The sequence below is a fragment of the Carya illinoinensis genome, chromosome 1 (assembly GCF_018687715.1).
Source record: "Carya illinoinensis cultivar Pawnee chromosome 1, C.illinoinensisPawnee_v1, whole genome shotgun sequence".
Classification (NCBI taxonomy): domain Eukaryota; kingdom Viridiplantae; phylum Streptophyta; class Magnoliopsida; order Fagales; family Juglandaceae; genus Carya; species Carya illinoinensis.
Window position 1 is genome coordinate 22,908,673 of NC_056752.1, and position 19,271 is coordinate 22,927,943.

The window sequence follows — 19,271 nt, forward strand, 5'->3', positions numbered from 1 at the left end:
CACATGAAAGAAATGTTGATTTTCAAAGATAAATGACATTCCTAGAAATGCATGTACGGTATAATGTAGGATCATAGCAAACCAATCCCTTTTGACACATTATAACTTAAGAATGCATATCGAATAGATTTAGTAGATAATTTATGGTGCTCATGAGAAGGTAAATGAACAAAACATACACAACCAAAGGTATGGAGGTTATCATAACTAAGTTGCTTAGCAAACAAGCGGAAATAGGGAGACTCCATGTGAAGGACTTGGGAAGGTAAACGATTAATCAAGTGAGTAGCAGTTTTCATAGCCTCAACCCAGAACATTGGATGGAACAGAAGATTCTAACAAGAGAGTACGTATCACATCTAGGAGATGACGATTTTTGTATTTAGCTATTCCATTTTGTTGTGGGGTGGCTGGACATGAATATTGGTAAATAATACCATTAGAAGCCAAGAATGCCTGAAACTCGTTAGACAAATATTCACCACTAGAATCTATGCGCAATGTCTTAATAGAAACAAAAAATTGATTGTTAGCATACGTAAAAAACTCAGTGAAAGTACGAAAAATCTCAGATTTAGAGTGAAGAAAATAGACCCAAGTAAATCTACCATGAGCATTAATGAAAGTCACATAATATTTAAATTTTTCATGTGAACTAGCCGGGGAAGGTCCCCAAATATCACCATGAATAAGATCAAAGCAGTGAGAGACTCTACTAGCATGCAAAGGAAAGGAAAGAGTTTGCTTTTACCAAGTTTGCAAGACACACTCGAGACAAAGAAGAACATTCTTTATTACCAAGTAAACCAGAGTTCAGTATTGAGATGGCCTAAACGACGATCGACGATGCCACACCATACGAAAATCTAGAACATTATTACAAGTAAAAGACTTAATAGATGAAACTGGAAAAATTGCTAGAACAGATAGAAGTAGTGGAAACAAGCGCCCCACTTTAGGCCCCTTTGCGATTGGCTCCTCCATTACCTGGTCTTGCACAACACAACCATTACCGGACAAATAACAGCAAAATTGTTATCAACTAATTGACCAACAGAAAAAAGATTCGTGGAAAGCTGATGAGCAAGAAACACATTAGTGAACTTAGAAGAGGCATCTCTGGCAGTAGCTATGGGCAAAGAACTGCCATTAGCAGTCTAAATGGTAGATTGACCAACGTAGGGCTGAACATGACACAGAGCAGTGGGATTATTCGTCATGTGATTAGAAGCCCCCGAGTTCACATACCAGAGTTTAGTAGAATGGTTACCTTGGAACTCTATTGTTGATAATGCCGAAATTAGCATCTGTTGCCCCATTTCTGGTGTGCAACAATTTGAGGTAGGAGGTGCAAGATTAGAGGAAGCACCAAAAGAAGAGTCATGTGCTGTAGAAGTCGTTGCTTGAGGGGCAAGAACAGAAGTTTGAAATGCTTGGGCCTGACGATTCTGGGGGCAAATACAACATTTTTTAATAATGTGACCCTTTTTCTTGCAATAAGAGCAGTATTTATTAGGACAATTGGCAGCAAAAACACTGCATGTTTTTAGAATTTATAGGTGGTCCTCGGCCTTGGACAGCATAAGCCACAGTGGGCGATCCTGAACTGCCATGGGAATGCTCCAGAGTAGCTTGAGTATTAAGACGTTGTTCTTCGTGAAGTAACTCACCAAAACAAGCATCAAGAGAAGGAACAGGAGAGCGATTCAGTAGAGAGGAATGAACATATTCAAATTCAGGACATAGTTTCATAAGAAACTAATCACGACGACTAGTCTCGTGAAGTTTATGAATAATGGAAAAAGCGGCAACAAGAGCATCTGCGGTAACCAGATCAGCATATTTGTTCCAAAGGATCAAAAAACCCGAATAGTAATCTTGGATGGAAAGAGTGTCATGTTGAAATGTGGCAATCGCATGCTCTAATTGAAAACGACGAGCAGCATTATCTTGATGATAAACTCTCTTTAAGTAAGTCCACATGGATTGTGTGGTGTGATGAGGCCGCAAGTTCGTGACAATATCTGACTCAACCGAGCCAAAAAGCCAAGACATAATACGAGCATCAAGCACAGCCCAAGAAGCAGAAGATACTGGTTCCTTGGATTTATCAGGATTAGGTGTGCAATCCGTGCCATCAATATGACCCCAAAGATCTTTTCCCTTGAGAAAAAACTCAAATTGAAAAGCCCAAGTAGAGTAGTTTTTTCCCGTAAACTTGGCGCACATGGGTGCAGAATCCATTGTAAAGACATGAAAGCCGAGACAAAAAGCCAAAAAGAAACACAAAGGCCGAAATAACCAAAAAACAAAAGAACCAAAGCAGATAAGCAAATAGCATCCAATATTAATGATTCTGAGAAGCAAGAACACCAAAAAATTGTAAACAGCAAAATGAGAAGCAAGAGCATCAAAAAGGAATGTAAGCAGCAAAAGAACGTGAGACCGAAGAACCAAAACCTGCAAGATCCATCGCACAGCACCTGCTAACAGCCACAAAGGATTGTTTCGAGAGCCGCACCCATAGAAGAACGCCAAAAATACCACCTGAAGGCTGTTCCGACAGCCACTTAGCCATAGAGATGCCAAAAAAGACTAGGGAAGACTGCACGACAGCCACCTTGTCTGTAAACCACTGATAGAGACCACCGAAAGACTTGCACCAAAAAAAAAAAAAAAAAAAAAACTACCCAGAAAATAGACTTGCACCCAAAGACAGATAAGATGATGTTGGAGACACCCAAAAACAACACAGAGACCACCGAAACAGAGAAGGTTCATGTTGGAACCAGCATAGAAGCCATTGAGAAGAAGCAGTGCAAGTCAAAACTGCACAGAGGCACCAAAGCTGAGAGAGAAAAAATTCGAAGGATGCATGAATTGTTAGTCGACAGCTCTTGATACCATGTCAGAATGGCCAAATCCCAGGCCTTGAGAGCTCTGTATAATATATATTCTTTACAAACAATTCTATACATGGAAACAAATAAGCATATGCCTAATTCTAGCCCTATACAATGGTACGTAGAGAAAGAAGGAAAGAGTTATATAAGGAAAGAATAATGAACAATAATGGACAGCAACATTGTCCATTGACAGTAATGGCCTAAGGAAAGCTCAAGCCACATGTAAACCTATACTCCAAAATGACTAGTCAAGGTTAGAATTGGCAATTGGAGCCCATTGGAATCATTATAATGGGCTCCCGCCCAAACAATGTGGGATCCCATTCACCATCTTCCTATACTTAGTTTGGGGTATTACCCAAAAAGCTTCATCAATGTTTCAAGCTTATGCGCTTGTCAACTCTACAAGAACTCTTGGAAATCAGTCTTAACACCAATGGAATAGTGACTCACCTTGAAGTACGACTAAGTTTTAGGGATGTAGGTAGATTAAATGCCATGCCATCCAAAATGAAATTTATGAAGTGGAGATGAGGAAGGAGTAGAAAAGGAAAAGAGAGAGACTGTGTTTATGCTCTATATACTTATCATGGAAAAGAAGGAAAAAAAAAATGAAAAGTTTCTCTTGAAGGTATTATTATCATTGGAAAATTTGGTGGAAAGTCTCCCTATGCTTTACCATGATTGAGATTTTCCACTTGTGCATTTGTTTGAGGAATAATCCCATGTGATATGACAAATTTGATTTTTCCCCTCTATTACTATTTCTGTCCATCTGACTGAACAGAAAACACATGGCAGTTTGTTAGACTGACATGTGGAAATTCATCTTCTTTTTAATCTTTGGACCGGACATGGTGATAAACTGGGTTTTACACCAACGAATAGGAGGCTGACTTGTTAGTCTCCAATAACTTTAACAAAAAAAGTGTCGCACAAGCTATTTTCTCATGAAAGATCCTAGAGAATGAATAGTGATAAAGCTCCGGGGCTGGACGGTTTTACTATGGCATTTTTTTCAGACTTGTTGGGAGGTGGTGAGGGAGGATGTTATGCAGGTTTTCTTGGAATTCTCCACTTTTGGTAAATTTGAGAAAAGTTTGAATGCTACCTTTGTTGCACTTGTCCCTAAAAAGGCGGGTGCAAGTGAGGTGCAAGATTTTAGGCGTATTAGTCTTGTGGGCAGCGTGTATAATATAATCTCAAAATTTTTGGCCAACAGGATGAGCATGGTCATGGACAAGATTATTTCGAAGTCTCAAAATGCCTTTGTGTGAGGTAGGCAAATATTGGATTCGGTCCTTGTAGTCTATGAATGCTTGGACAGCCGGCTTAAGTCGAGAGATCCTGGTATTTTATGCAAACTGGACATGGAGAAGGCCTATGATCATGTCAATTGGGAGTTCTTGTTCTATTTGCTGCGTCCATGTGGTTTTGAGGAGAGATGGAGGGGATGGATGAGGCACTACGTGGCAATGGCTCGTTTCTCGATCTTGGTAAATGGTGATCCTGTGGGCTTCTTTAATAGCTCACGGGAGGTTAAGACAGAGAGATCCATTATTCTCCTTTTTGTTTGTCATTGTGATGGAGGCTCTAAGTAAAATGTTGTCGGCTGCGGTGGAGGGTGGTTTTTTTTCAGGATTTTCAGTGGAGGATTCTCATATTTTCTCTCACCTTTTGTTTGCAAATGATACGCTGCTGTTTTGTGAAGATAATGCAGGACATATACAATCTTTGAAGGCCATTCTATTATGCTTTGAAGTGGTTTTTGGGCTAAAGATAAATCTCGCTAAGATGGAGATGGTGGCTGTGGGTGATGTAAGAAATATTAGTGGGCAGTTCAACATATTGGGTTGTGTGGTCTCTTCGTTGCCAATGAAGTACCTTGGTCTCCCACTTGGTGCTTCTTTTAAAGCTATGATGACTATTTGGGCGTAGGTGCTAGAAAAATTAGAACGTAGGCTAGTCGGGTGGAAAATGTTGTATTTATCCAAGGGGGCGGATTACTCTTATTAAGATTACCTTATCTAACCTTTTCACCTATTTCTTGTCTCTATTTCCCATTCCAGCTAGCATTGCTTCTAAGATTGAGAAGCTCCAACGTGACTTTTTGTGGAGTGGTTTAGGTGACAAGTTTAAATTTCACCTAGTAGGGTGGGATAAGGTGTGTACCCTATTGAGAGAGGGTGTTTGGGGGTTCGCAACGCGAGGGCATTTAATAAGGCCCTACTAGGGAAATGGTTGTGGCGTTATAATTATGAGAGAGAAGTTTTATGGAAAGGGGTGATGGACGCAAAGTATGGGAGTGCAAAGGGGGGGGGAGGGGGATGGTGCTTTAATGAGGGGAAGGGGGCTTATGGTGTGGGGCTCAGGAAGCATATAGGAAAGGATGGGGGGTTTCTTCTAGCAATATTGGGTTGTGTATGGGGAATGGCTAGAGAATCAGTTTTTGGCATGATGTGTGGGTGGGGGTACAGCTCTTAAGGTTAAGTTCCCCACTATTTTCAGACTTGCATGGGAGAAAGAAGCAATGGTTGCTGATTTGTGTGTTTTTTACAAATGATTCTCAAGAGTGAAACATCAATCTCACTAGGGATGCACATGATTGGGAAGTGAGTGTGCTGGTGGAATTTTTTAACTTGCTTTATAATTCTACTACTACTGTTACAGCTGAAGACAAGATGGAATGGAGGCCTTCTAAGAAAGGGAAATTCTCGGTAGTCTCTTTTTATCATACACTTACAGTTAAGGATCCTCCTAATTTTCCGTGGAAGAGCATATGGAGGCGTAAAGCACCTCCTAAAGTTGCGTTTTTTGTTTGTACAGCAGCTCTTGGAAAGATCCTAACCATTGAAGGCGTGATCTGATAATAATGGACTGGTGCTGCATGTGCAAAAATAGCAGGGAAACAGTGGATCACTTACTCTTACACTGTGATTTTGCTTGGTAAACATGGAATTATTTCTTTAGAAGGATGGTTAAAATGGGCAATGCCGGGAAGAGTTGTAGAATTACTAGCAAGTTGGAGAGGGATTTTAGGGACTCAAAAGATTGCAGCTATGTGGAAGATGGCTCCCATTTGCCTTCTTTGGTGTATTTGGAGCGAGAGAAATGATAGATATTTTGAGGATAAGGAACGCTCTGTGGAAGAGTTTAGGAGTTTTTTCTGGAAGACTTTATTTATGTGGGCCATTGCTTTAGATTTTAATGATCTCAGTCTTCATGATTTCCTTGTAACAGTTAGTTCTTAAAGTGGTGCATGCACATGTATACTTCCGGTATACCTGGCTTACGCCTATTAAAATTTCTCATTACCTATCAAAAAAAAAAAAAAAAAAAAAGATCCTACTTACCTATAAGAAAAAAAAAGATCCTAGAGTCTCTGATGCGCTCTTCACTCCATCAAGTTCAGATCCATCTTGATTCTCTTCATCCCCCATCTATCTTAGTGGCCACACTCTCTTGGTTTTGTAAAAATCCTTCACAGAGCGAGTCACTCCGTCCTCTTAGTTGCTGCAACACATTTTCAGTTTGCTGGTTTTTAACCATTCAAGAGCTCTTGGATATAGTGCTTTAGCTCATGAACCCAGGTATTGAGAATAATAGGCTTGATGAATCTGTTAGCTGCTTGTTGCAATTTCTTATTTGAATTGATAGATTTCAGAATAACAGAAGATATCTATGGTTTTAGTTTCATTCAGTTCAGATGTTGAAGGTGCATAATATAAATTTTCAAGAAAACCCAGTAGCTCAGAAGAAGTAAGTTTTAGTCTGTTGGAATGGAGAAAAATGGTACAGCAGATGAATTTTATCATTCTATATGCGATGTGCTCATATTTTATGAAAATTTGTCCGAAAAGTAGTTTTTGGTGGTGAAAAGTGATGGATTACCACAACAAACCTAACCCCCCCCCCCCCCCCCCCCCAAAAAAAATCACAGCACACGAAAAAATAAAAAGCCATGAAATCCGGAGTCAAAGCTAGACAGTTTTTTTAAAACACACCAAACACAAAAGTACCAGCACAGGTTTTCAAACTGAGCTCTTGAGACCACATCGGGCGGCATGGATCATGACTATGGTGCAGCAGAACTACACAGGTGAATGAGACTGTCTTGGAATAGGCAAAAGCTCAAGTACACGGGTCATATACAAGAGCAATGCCTAGGAGTGATGTTCTAGTGAGACAAGAAAATCATGGATGGTCATGCCATTAAAGTCAATTACAATTGACCATTGGAACAAAGTGTTAAAAAAGAAAGTTCCGAGTACGCAGGGAGAACACGGAGAGAATACTCCCTGTCTATTTGGGCTATACCTAATTATGTGGATTAATGAAAAAGATTATATTCTGTGGGCAGGGGAAATACAGTGTTACCTTAGCACAAACTTGTCAATTAAAGTATAGCTTATAAATTAAGCATCTTTTTGATCTAGAAGTCTCCAAACTCATTGGCTTTGTGTTAAGTTATCTTCATAGTCACTGTGATTAGTATGATTAATTGGCCACCGAATAAAACTGATTTTTGAATTTTATTTGTGCTTTAAAGTGCTTTTTACTTTTATCAGTCCAGGAATAATAGGCACACTACTTTTCAGGTGTACAAATCTACAGGAGATTTTACACAGAAGAGAAGGAAAGGTCAAATGGCGTTCTTGCAATCTATGTTTCAAAAGTGGATGTTCAGCCATACATTTTGTTGGCAACCCTACTTTCTGTACGTGTTTACTTGCTGCCATGTATGATTTGAATATATAATTGCAAGAAAAGAATAACTTCATCCCTTTTAGAAAAGAACGTTCTCCTGATTTCTCGGTATGACTGTCTTGGGTTTCATCATGTCGTTTTTGTGTTGGATATGTTCACAAGAGATTCATTTTTCTTTTTGGCTGGAGGTAAGGAATATATGATACAATGTAGAATTCATATCCGTTAAGGTAAACGCATTCTCCCTCTGTACCACAGTCCATATTTTTCTATCTTTTTGAAGGATCCTAGTGAGTGTCCACTTTTCAAAGTTAGAAACACTGACATTTTGCTAATCAACTGCACTTTTTAAAAAAATGTGGAGACTATTCTCCTTAAAATCTTGGGAAGATTATTAAAATTTTTCCTTCTAATCAATATACTTATTTTTGGGATGCAGAGTATATCCTATGCTTCATGCTTAATAGCGTTGTGGCAGGGAAATTACTGGTAAAATTAGTATGTTATGACTACTTTCTTTTGGTCAAACAAGAGATGAAATCTAATAGTGGAAATGATAAATTGATGACCTAAATTTGTTGGGAAAACAGAACTATAATTTGAAATATGAGTATATCCTGCTTTGTTTACATGCAGCATGAATTCTATGCCCTTCCAGTTAAAGCTTACAAACTGAACGCTTGAGCTATTAGGTGGAGACACCAAATTAATACATAAAATCCATGTCTAGTCCCAAATGCAAGTGATATGGATTCCCTGACCTTTTCAAGTTAAAAGGCATTGTTTTTTATATCATTGGTTTTAGATGTTGGGAGTAACAAGCTTTAGTCATGGTAAAAGCTGACTTTTCAAACTTGGGCTAAATCTTTGAAGGCTGAAAATGTTGACATTTCAATAGGATTCAAATTAATAATGCAATGGAATTTTGGAAATTTCGAAGTCTGTAATTATGATGCAATTTCACCATGATAATTTATTATTTGTTGCTACCAATTCTCACAATTTTTGGACTATGAATCAATTTGTTATTTGAACAAACCAACCAAGAGTAGTGACCTTACGGACAGCTTTTGGTTACGGAACCTTTTGTACCATTTGAGACACATGCAATTGCTGTTTGGCTCCTTTTGGTTATTGTAAATTTACCTTTTAATAAGAAAGCAATCATGCTATGTATCCTTAAATTTGGGGATATGTATATTGCAATCATTTTATTGGTTAAGATGGCTTCACTTTCTTGTGGCCTTTTTATTTTATTTTTAACTTTTTTCTGTGTGTGGCCTTTTTCACATGTTTGCATCCCAAGAATGGACAATCATAGTGCTTCTGATAACTTTCACATTCAGCTCTCTAGATTTGCCTTTTATTATCTTTTTCCCCCTGTCCTGTCCCTCAAGGTGTTGTTAATGTTCAGCTTGTGATCACCATTCACTTTTTGTTAATATGAACAGTAATATCATTACTCCTCAGTACCTGTGCACCTGCATGCTCATGCACATATATACCCACGTCGTATATCTCTCTGTCTGACTAATTGTACACCTTGTGGCTAGTGCTCCAATGTCCTGATATATGGAGTATTTATCTTCAGGGTCTGCTATATGCCTCCCATATTCGTAATTTTAAGTGAACCAGACTTTTTTATATTTATTTATTTTTCCAGGGATTGAGTTATGAGGGTGTTCAAGGCCTTCTAGGTCTGACACATACCACAGGGACAGTTCCAGATGCACTTCCCCCACCAAGATCAACTCTTCTATCATCATTTATGCTGCCATGTAAGCCAAATGTAAGATTATGAATTAATTGCTCTGTTTTTCAACTGCTTGCAACAGACTTTCTGCCTTGTTAGAAGTTGCTTCCTTCATAGATTTTGGAATTGCTTGTTTAATCTTTTAATATCTCTAAATTGATTCCTGGCGCTTCTTGTTGGTAATCCCGTTTCTCTTTTCCTTTTGCCCACTTCTTCTATCGGTCGTTTCTTTCTGTTTCTGTCTGTTTTCATTCCTACTTTTGTGGGTTGTCTGGTTGGATGCAATGAATACTGTGAGGAGTTTATTGGTTAATACCAAGGTTTTTGAATTCTCAAGGGATGTGTCTCTGTTCTGATTACAGAAAGAAGCTGGCATGACGTTAAGTTCATTACTATTGGCAAATTGACAATGAGTTGGCTGGCGACTGGTAGTGGTGGTTTTTACAAAACATTGCGAGAGGGGTAATCACATTTTTTTGGCACAACATTGGTCCAACACCTATGGATGCTATCTGATGATGGTGGAATATGGGGACGGAGCTTAGACGTGGTTTCATCATCATCCCTGAGGGTGTGAAGGGGATGGGCTGGAGAAGTTTCCCTGATACAATCACATCCCAGTGACTGGTAGCAGCAATAGAGATGCATATGGTTCCAAGGAAAAGGTACTGTATAGATTTAGAATACATGGGAGGGATGAGGTCGGGGATGATCCTGTCTCTCTGTATGCCTTGCAACCAGGTCTGAACAGGGCTGGTATTTCCTTGCAGTGGGTGTCGCTAGAAGTGAAGGAGATTAAAGATTGTGTTGGGGTATCATGTGAAGGTTTTGGAGGAACAATTTTGGGTCTTACTTATTGCCATCAAGGCGGGCCATTCCCATATTCCAACATTAGCCTTTAAAAGAGATACAGAATTAAAGAGTCTCGCTTGATAAATTGTGATGTTAGAGAGGGAGGCGTAACTAGAGGAAGAATGAAAAGGGGATGGCACTAAACCTTTCTTTATGAAGCCGAAGAAGATTCTTGTGGAATGTTTGGGAGCTGAATGATATTAACAAGTGCCTCCATGTTAAGAATATGCTTCGTCATTGGGAGGTGGACGCCATTTGTGGATATTTATGTGGGGGATATTTGTAGGAAACTAAGCTGAAATTTATTGCTAGAAGTATGATTAGAAGTTTGTGGGGGATATTTATGTGGGATGGGCGTTCCTTTCCTTTAAGAGGGCTTCAAGTGGTATCCTAGTGCCTTGGGATAAGTGGGTTGTGGAACAGAGGAGTGTATCAGTGGCTTGTTCTTTCAAGAATGTGAAAAATGGTTTTGCGTGGGCTTTTGCAGGTATCTATGAGCCTAATTTGGATAGCACTAAGAGATTTCTGTGGTTGAGATTGTTGGTATGTGCAGTTAGTGGGACGTGCTTTGGTGTAATGGAAGGGATTTAAACATCACTTGGTTTCTGAGTGAGAAGTTGGGAGAGTCTCGTCTAAGTCCTGATTATGTCAGGATTTGCTGACTTCATGTTTGATTTGGATGGATTTTCCCCTAGGTGGGGGGTGAATTCACAGGGTCCAATAACTAGGTCCTGTCTAGTTTGTACAAATACTAGTCAGGGAGTCTCATCTAAGTCCGGCCATGGTGGAATTTTTTGACTTCATCTTTGATTTAGATCTCATGAATTTCCCACTGGTCGGGGGTGAGGTCACATTGTCCAAAAACCGGGTTCAATCTATTTTGGATAGATTTCTAGTTTCCTCATCTTGGGAAGCACATTTTCTTGAAGTTATTTCATAAGAGATTACCTTGGGTTTGCTGACCACTATACGATCGGCTTGGATTGTGGGGGTATCCATGAGGGTCACAAATGCTTCAAGTTTGAAACATGTGTTTAAAAGCTGATGCATTTGAGAAAAAGGTGAGGCAGTAATGGTCATGTCATTAGATTTCTGGCACTTAAGTGTTATATTAGCGGGCAGGCCTAAAGTTTTGAAGAAGCTTGAAGAAGTAGAACTTGGAAGTCTTTGGTAATGTTGATAGCTAGGAGAAGTCTCTTCTTGAGGAGTTTTACGGCTTTGAGGGTAGGGAAGAGGTGAGGGTAGGGAAGAGGGTAGTTTTGGATGAGGAGATGTCGATAAAAAGTCGTGTTGCTATTAGACTTGAGAATGTAATCTTGATGGAGAAAATAATCATTTGGAGGCAAAAATCTCGGGCTCTTTGGTTGATTGAAGGGTATAAGTGTTCAAGTTTTTTCATCAGTGGCCAAATCACATTGGAGAAATAATGCCATTGAGATGCTCCCCACTAAAGGTCTTGTTGTTTCGAACCACTTTGAGATCAAGGCTCACATTGTTCACTACTATAAGAGACTGCTCGCGGAAAAATTTGCTTGGAGGCCTAATCTTGATGGTTTAGCTTTTGAGTGTATTGTTCTTACGAATGCAAATTCGTTGGAAAGACCATTCGAAGAGGAAGAGGTTCGTCTAGTGATAAGTGGAATGGCTAATGACAAAGTTCCGGGACTGTGGCTTTTCCATGGAATTCTATGGAATTCTTTCAGGCTTTTCCATGTCACAAGGGTTTTTCATGAATTTTATTATTTTAGGAAATTTGAGAAAAGCCTTAATGTGAGTTTCGTTGCACTCATCCTGAAGAGAGCCATGGCCTCGGATGTGTGGGGGTTTTGTCTCATTAGCCTTGTGAATGGGATGTACAAGATCATATCCGAGGTTCTTGCCAACCGCTTGAGCACGGTCATAGAGAAGATTATTTCAAGGTCTCAAAATGCCTTTGTCAAGGAGAGACAAATTTTAGACACGGTGCTCATTGCCAATGAATGTTTGGAGAGTAGAATCAAATCTAGAGTGCCAAGAATTTTATGCAAATTGGATATAAAGAAGGGCTATGACTATAAGAATTGGGAATTTCTATTTTTTTTTTTTTGTTTGGGAGACGCGATTTTGGGGAGAGGTCAATTATGCAGATCAAGCATTGTGTATCCATAGCCCAATTCTCTTTTTTCTTGGTGAATGACACCTCTGTTGATTTCTTTAAAAGCACTTGTGGATTGAGACAAGGAGTTCTGACGTATCCTTTCATTTTAGGAAATTTACTGTTTACATCCTTAGTACTTGCACCTGTTTTAAAACTAGTGCCTAGGGTTTAAAAAGAGTAAACACTCGTGGTTAGGGTCAAGTGTCAAAATGTTCAGCACTGTCTCCTAACAAAAAAGTTGATGTGTTAGTTATGTGCCACATCATGACCAATAAGAAGAGGACAAGTGTCATATTTGTAGAGTCAACGTTTAAAAAGTTTAAAATATGTTGCATGCCATGTCAGCCTAAACAGTAAAAGTATTAAAAAAATAGTAGAATTGAAAAAAATAAAAAATAATAAAGATAAGATTTTAAAAAAATAAAAGCACATAAAAAATAGAAAATGACTTTTAGTTCTTTTTTAAAAAGTTAAAAAATTTATAGACTCATTTGAAATAATTAATAAAAATATAAAATCAAAATAAACTTGTTAATTCTTTTAAAAATAAACCAAGTTAAAAAACTGTCTTGGATGGCTTCAGTTCTTGTGAAAAACAAAATATATTCATGCTTTGCTTCTGAATAGCTGAATCACTACCTAAATTTGTAATTTTTTTTCGTTTTATTTTCATCCCTATTCTTTTTTTGGTAAGTTACTTTCATCCTTATTCTAAGAGGGCTTGATAGAAATTTTGTCCTTTCTTGGCTTCAGGTTGAAGGTTGTACCTTGACTCATGGAGCTAGGGCTTTGGAAAAGCATGCTAATAGGAGTAGCAGTAAATACTGGGGTACTTTGAAAGGAAATGGTGAGTATCTCGTTGAATTTACTCTTTTGAGATGAATTTATTTTCTCCTTTTCTTACCTTGGTTTATTCTGTTATAAGTTTGCATACATAATCTAAAAGCTATAAAATGTAATATCCTTTTTGTTCTCAGGAATAGTGATGCAATAAATTCAATAGAAACCAATAAGAATTTTAAAGGAAGGAGAGACTAGTGCAAGACAAGGAGGAGAATGAAGAGAATGGGGAGGGGGAAGAAAACAGGGCAGAGAAAGGGTCATCAAGTTATTAACTCACCAGAAGTATATGACAACAGTACAAGAGTATGTTCAAGTAGACTAAGGAATTAAACCCTAGTCACACTTGGGCTAATAGCCCACTAGATGAAATAACATACAGCCCGAAAGAAACATAATCCACAGTCCAATAAATAAATAATATGACAAATTCACCACAAAATAAATGTAAAATAACAAAAGTGGCAATAACATAATCTCCAGCTCTTATAAAAAAAAACCACATAATCTTCAGCTCTCAATCACCAAGCCAGAAAGTCATTGGTTGAGCTTTCTTCTGGCAGCGACATCAATTCACATGTAATTGGTGGCTTGTATTTGATTTCCATACCAAGACTTTTGTGGCTGGAAGAACTTGACCTTGTCGAGTGTAGCTTCTAGCAGCTTTGGAAGTACTCCAATAAGTTAAGGTCAAGCTGTTACAACATGTCATTGGTAATTCATTTGCAGTGTATTGACTCCCCAACAAACTAGTAACTGTTGAACTTCTTTGTTCTTGGCGAAAACAACTTGCTTACCCAAAATAGCATCAATATATTCTGGGTTGGTTGAAGGGGAGTTGTATGGGATCAGCAATAGGATTTGTTTCAGGGTATGGGACTGTTCCTCAAAAGGGTTGTCTAGGACAGCTATGTGGCCCATATAAGCAACTAGATCCTCTACCTTAATGTTGAGCTAATAGCATGGTCAAGGCGAATCTCAATGGTGTGCATTTGGTCCAACACACTACAACACTTTGAAAGGCCCAACACTACGATCTTGCAATTTTTGAATAGATCTAGGTGGGAGCTGTTCAGGTTGAATTCAGACTGCGATATAATCACATATGTTAAATGTAGTGTGACACCTACGTGAATCAAGCCTGAATTTTATATTGGGCATCATTCACTAGGATTTGTGTACGGATATCATTCTACCAGGAAAATGTCGTGCAAATGCTTTGGGAAACTTTTTTTTATAGGCAAGTTAGATTAATAAAATTAGAAGGTACAATAGCAGGGGCTTCAATGTATAATAAAATTAAAAAAAGAAAAAAAAGAAAAAAAAAAAAAGAAGTTACACAAGTTTATAGCCTCATCTTTCACTGCACCACACATCAACTTATACTCAAAAAATTTTGCCAGATTATTCAACAGATCTAGAACATTGCCTCAATTAGACAGGTAGATAATTCTCTTAGCGTCTGCTTTATTTCTATGCAATCAGTGATAGTGAGTACTTTGACATGCTGGATCTTCTAGAGCGCAGATCCGGTGGGCAGGACCACGTCTCAATTCAAAGCTTGAATTCAATTCAAAACCCTGTTTGGGTTAACATCATAAACACACACACACTCTCACTGGTATTCGGTGCAAATCACATAGGGATTTTGTGTGGAAGCAGTCTAGATTTTGTGTCAGTGTACAATCAATCTTCGGTGTGCCTCAGTCACCAATTACCTGCGTTTTGTTTAGGGTATGGTTTGTTCCTTCAGACGTGGTTTTCGTTTTCCTTCTTCATCTTATTCTTTGTTAACTTTCTGAGTTTTCTTTCAGTTCTCATAGTAGTAAAGTTCTTATGGCACCTGACAAATCAGGTAAAACACGCGTGGCAGGGATGAAATTTGGGTGGAAGTTTGGTTTCGGTACTTTAATTCCATGGAGCTGCATTTAGGAGTGATGGTGGTGTTGGCTGTGGTGCCTTGTGATGCTCTGTGGTTGAAAGATAGTTGGCCGTCCGACTATTACAGCATGCATGTAGGTGGCTCTGCAGTTGTTTGGTGTTAAACGTTTGCATTATTTATCACCATTGTTCTCAAATCTCCTCTGAAGAAAAATTGGATTACTAAATAGAGTAATTTAATTGAGGGCTTTTGAAGAGGTTTTTTCAAGACTAGCAAATTTAGAGAAGATTAGTGAGGTTTATGAGATCAGAGAGCGATAACTAGGGAGAAGAATTAAAGGGAGTTTGGGAGATATGCTTGGATACCAAATTTGATTCAGTACAATCAATAGAAACCAATAAAAAATGGGAGGGGAAGGGAAAGGCCCATGGAAATGGGAATAGGATAGAAAGAAGGGAGAGAAACAACCATCAAGTTATTAATTCATCAGAAGTATCTGACAACAGTACAAAAAATAGGTTTAAATAGACTAGGAATTAAATCCTAGTCACACTTTGGCTGATAGCCCACTTAAGAAAATAATACAACCCAAATTCTGATAAACAAATTATACAACAATAAAGTAAAATTCAGAATAATAAATGTGGCAGTAACAGCCTCCTACTCTCAGTCATCGTGATACAGTCATTGGCTGAGCTTTTGCCATCCATGCGCATGACTGGTGGCCCCTATCTAGGATTCACACCTGATAGAGAGGTGCTCACAATGGTATTACATCAATCATTATTTCCTCATGCATTGTGGAGCACAAACTATTCTTCACTCTTTATGTTTTGCCTTCCGAAACTAAATATTCAAATTGTTAATAATTAGACTTGATTATTTTAAATGACATCTTATGCTAGTCTGCCCTTGAAAACCAAGACAAATCTGAATGAAAGGAATCAGGTACTTTTTAAAGACACAAAAGTGGAATTATTTTGATCTATAGGTAGCCACAAAGTAATGGATATTGGATATATTATGAGATATTTTTCTCCATGAGCACAGGCATGCCTACCTTAGAAATCTTTATTATACCGGTTTGTATTAGAAATATTTTGCAGATCAGGGATAGGATATTCAGTATATTTTTTACTGTATTTTAAGGATGCCTCTGTTTATCCTATGCTTGAGTGGCTGTGGGGATGATCTAGAATCTTAAAACTTTGAACCCTTGTTTAGATTAGATTCATGCATCATACTTTTTATTGGTGCAAGTTAGATAGGAAAAGCAAAGACTATTCAATAAAATAAAGGTCTGACCTCATTAGCAATATCTCTTGCATCCCATCTAGCAATGAAGTGCACATTGATGGAGTACTGGAAAATTGAAAAGTTTTACGTATTAGAGGTCAGTATGGCTGTGGGACTCCTTGAAAATCAATTAACTGAAGTACATTAAATGTACAACATGTTTCATATAATCTTTATACCATATTTCTTATGTTGTTTATTGGCCATGGTTTTCCTCCTATTAATTGTGCTTTCTCCAGATTCTGATAAAAATAAACTTGCAATGGATGTCATACGTCACTTAATAGCAGATTGTGGCTGGTTGAATGTGCATATTGTCCCACCTCATGGTGTTGTCTTTGAAATAAGAGTCGCTGATGGATATGGTGCAAGGTGGTCTAAAGATGGAAGTGAGGTATCTGTTTGACATCAAATGCATATACTCTTAATGGTTTTGAATTATTTGTATTGGGCCTAAAGGATTTGTTCCTTGTGCAAGGATGCGTGTGTTTTTTCTGTTCTCTTTGAATTAGATACATAGGATGTATAGTCATAAATATTTTTTTTTTCCAATTCTCATTTGTTTGGTGTACCATCCAGAGAAAATATGTCAATAACTACTTTTTATGTACTTGTAAGATATTGTTAATGAGACAGGTGGAGCATAAGCATATGAGATGTTCTTTGTAAAACAATTAAGAAAGGCTATTATTGCATCTCATTTCAGTTTATTGGATTTCTGGAGCCGTATGTCGAAGACGGTCACTCAAAGGGATGGATGCACTAATTTTGCTTGGGGGGAGTTGTTTGCTTTAGCTCGTTTGATTTGGATAGGTATGTCAAACGTCAAACAATTGTTATCCTTGGTATGTCTGTTTTTGTTAAAGCAGTACACAAATCTGATTATCTTTTTTCCCGCTGCACTTTTTCTCGTCAGCTTTCACTGTTACAGACATGCTGAAATTGATTGGATTTGGTAGTTAATGGTTGATCTCATGTCGGATGTGTATTTGAAATACATTGTTTTAGTAATTCCTGGTGCAATGAACTATCACAAAACCTCTCTTGTACCAATGATGGAGTCAGCTGTATGATTGCTGCTAACACATATTCTCTTTCTGACATTTTTAATGTCTGATTTTCGTTTTTTGTTGCTGTCATAATAGATCTTCATGCATTTCTTTCACTGTTGTTTAGCAAATCATAAATCTATCGTTCATGGTCATTTTGCTGATGGTTATTTTTTCTGATCTGGTGAAGACAACATTATCTTTTACCATCTCTCTCTCTAAGGTAAAACAACTCATGCGTCTGTATGGGATTAAACTTATATAACCTCACCTGCCACACTTTGTTTATGTGAACCAGAGATTTCATATAATCATGTGATTGCAGGCATTTCCTGTCTTCATTATTTTCAACACGTTTCATGAGAATATATGAGTACTGAGTTTTATTCATTAAAATAAAGAAGTGATTGCTTAACTACCTATAATTCTGGTCGATTGTTTTCAACTCGTACAGAATCTATCCTTCAGTCTGAATGAATTGCATGATCCGTCACCTTACACATTGGCAACAATCTCCTAAACTGTTTTCATCTAGTTTAATACAAGATACAGTATCCCTGAGTGCATCTGAAACTCGTGCTATCAAGGTCCTTTTTTTTATTTTATTCTTTTTTTAATCATAACTATGGCCACTAGTACAAGAAGCACTATTGTTAGGCTGTCACCGTTTAACCCGTCGGCATCGGTACGAACCGTCTTTCACATCATGTCTTTCGATAGGCATTTGATTTGAATATGGTTACACCCCTCTTGAAACTCGCCACCCCTTCCATCGGAATAGAATTGGTAGCAAAATCCATATGAACCACTCTTGATCTGCAGTATCACATCTATCTGATAACCACCAGTACCATTATCTGTTGATTAAAGCTGTCACCATCCCTCTACATGCTTTAGCTAGCATCCCCATGGCTCTTAGATCTGCTGTGTCACATCTACCTAATAACCACTACTGCCTCTATCGAAATAGGCGTTGCCATCACCTCAACATGCTTTTGTCACCATCTCCAGCACCACTGCCGGCAGCTCCTTCAGTTGCTCATGATAGGGTTGAAATCTTGTTGTCTAAGCAAGGCTTAATTTGCTTTATTAGTTCTGAAGTGGCAATGTCCATTTGAGTAAGTCAAATTAAATTACCACTTGTCCAAGTAGCCGAAGTTTTAAAAGTGGGGTCGGCAAAGCCACTGCTTGGCTATATTTTAGCCAATTTCCTTAAAAAGCATTATACAGTGAACTAGCTAAATGAACGATAAAAAGCATTACAGAGTTACAACTTGAGTTCTCTGCATCATCTATAACATAAGTACTATTTGAAGCGATCTTCTTTGTTTCTGTTGTGTCACATCAATCGACATCTTAATTAACTATATCATTTAGGGCATGTTTTAGGTAATGAGATAAGATGAAAATTCTGTAAATAGTAATGAAATGGTTTGAGTTAAGATATTTTATTAGGTTATGCGAAATGAAAGAGAAAATGTTGAACAAAAATATTATAAATTTCAAATATTATTTTTATTTTAAAATTTAAAAGTATTGTTTTTTATGTTTTGTTTGGAAGTTTGAGAAAATTGTAATGATTAGGTAACGATTAGACGAAAATATTGAAGATTTGAAATTGAAAAATGTTTTATATATGATTGATGTTTGGGAAGGAAATTATTTTTGAGATGATCTCATCAAAGTGTCCAAACATGGCCGTAATTGGTCTCCAACCATTTTATTATTGTTCATTGTTTTTTAATGACTACTTGCTCGTTTTTAATGGCTAGTTACTTTTTTTTTAATGACTAACAAAAGAAAGACTCTTTGGTTTGCACTTCAATGGTAGTTATCACATGAACCTCGA

General features: G+C 37.8%; 1 protein-coding gene across 11 annotated transcripts in view; it reads left to right on the top strand.

The window, feature by feature from the left end:
* The window catches only part of LOC122313629, a 37,025-nt gene extending 19,513 nt beyond the window's left edge, over window positions 1-17,512 (top strand). For 2 of the 11 annotated variants that reach the window (XM_043128836.1, XM_043128791.1), the window contains exons 7-12: window positions 7,505-7,623; window positions 9,277-9,402; window positions 13,109-13,202; window positions 16,613-16,767; window positions 17,080-17,186; window positions 17,290-17,512. In XM_043128836.1, coding sequence (XP_042984770.1) covers window positions 7,505-7,623; window positions 9,277-9,402; window positions 13,109-13,202; window positions 16,613-16,767; window positions 17,080-17,139 — 554 coding nt within the window. In that variant the 3' untranslated portion in view covers window positions 17,140-17,186; window positions 17,290-17,512. Of the gene's footprint in view, window positions 1-7,504; window positions 7,624-9,276; window positions 9,403-13,108; window positions 13,203-13,332; window positions 14,081-15,050; window positions 15,211-16,612; window positions 16,768-17,079; window positions 17,187-17,289 lie in introns of those variants that run through there. The other 9 variants (XR_006243463.1, XR_006243464.1, XM_043128796.1 and 6 more) reach the window with 8 other exon arrangements.
* Window positions 17,513-19,271: the final 1,759 nt, after the last annotated feature.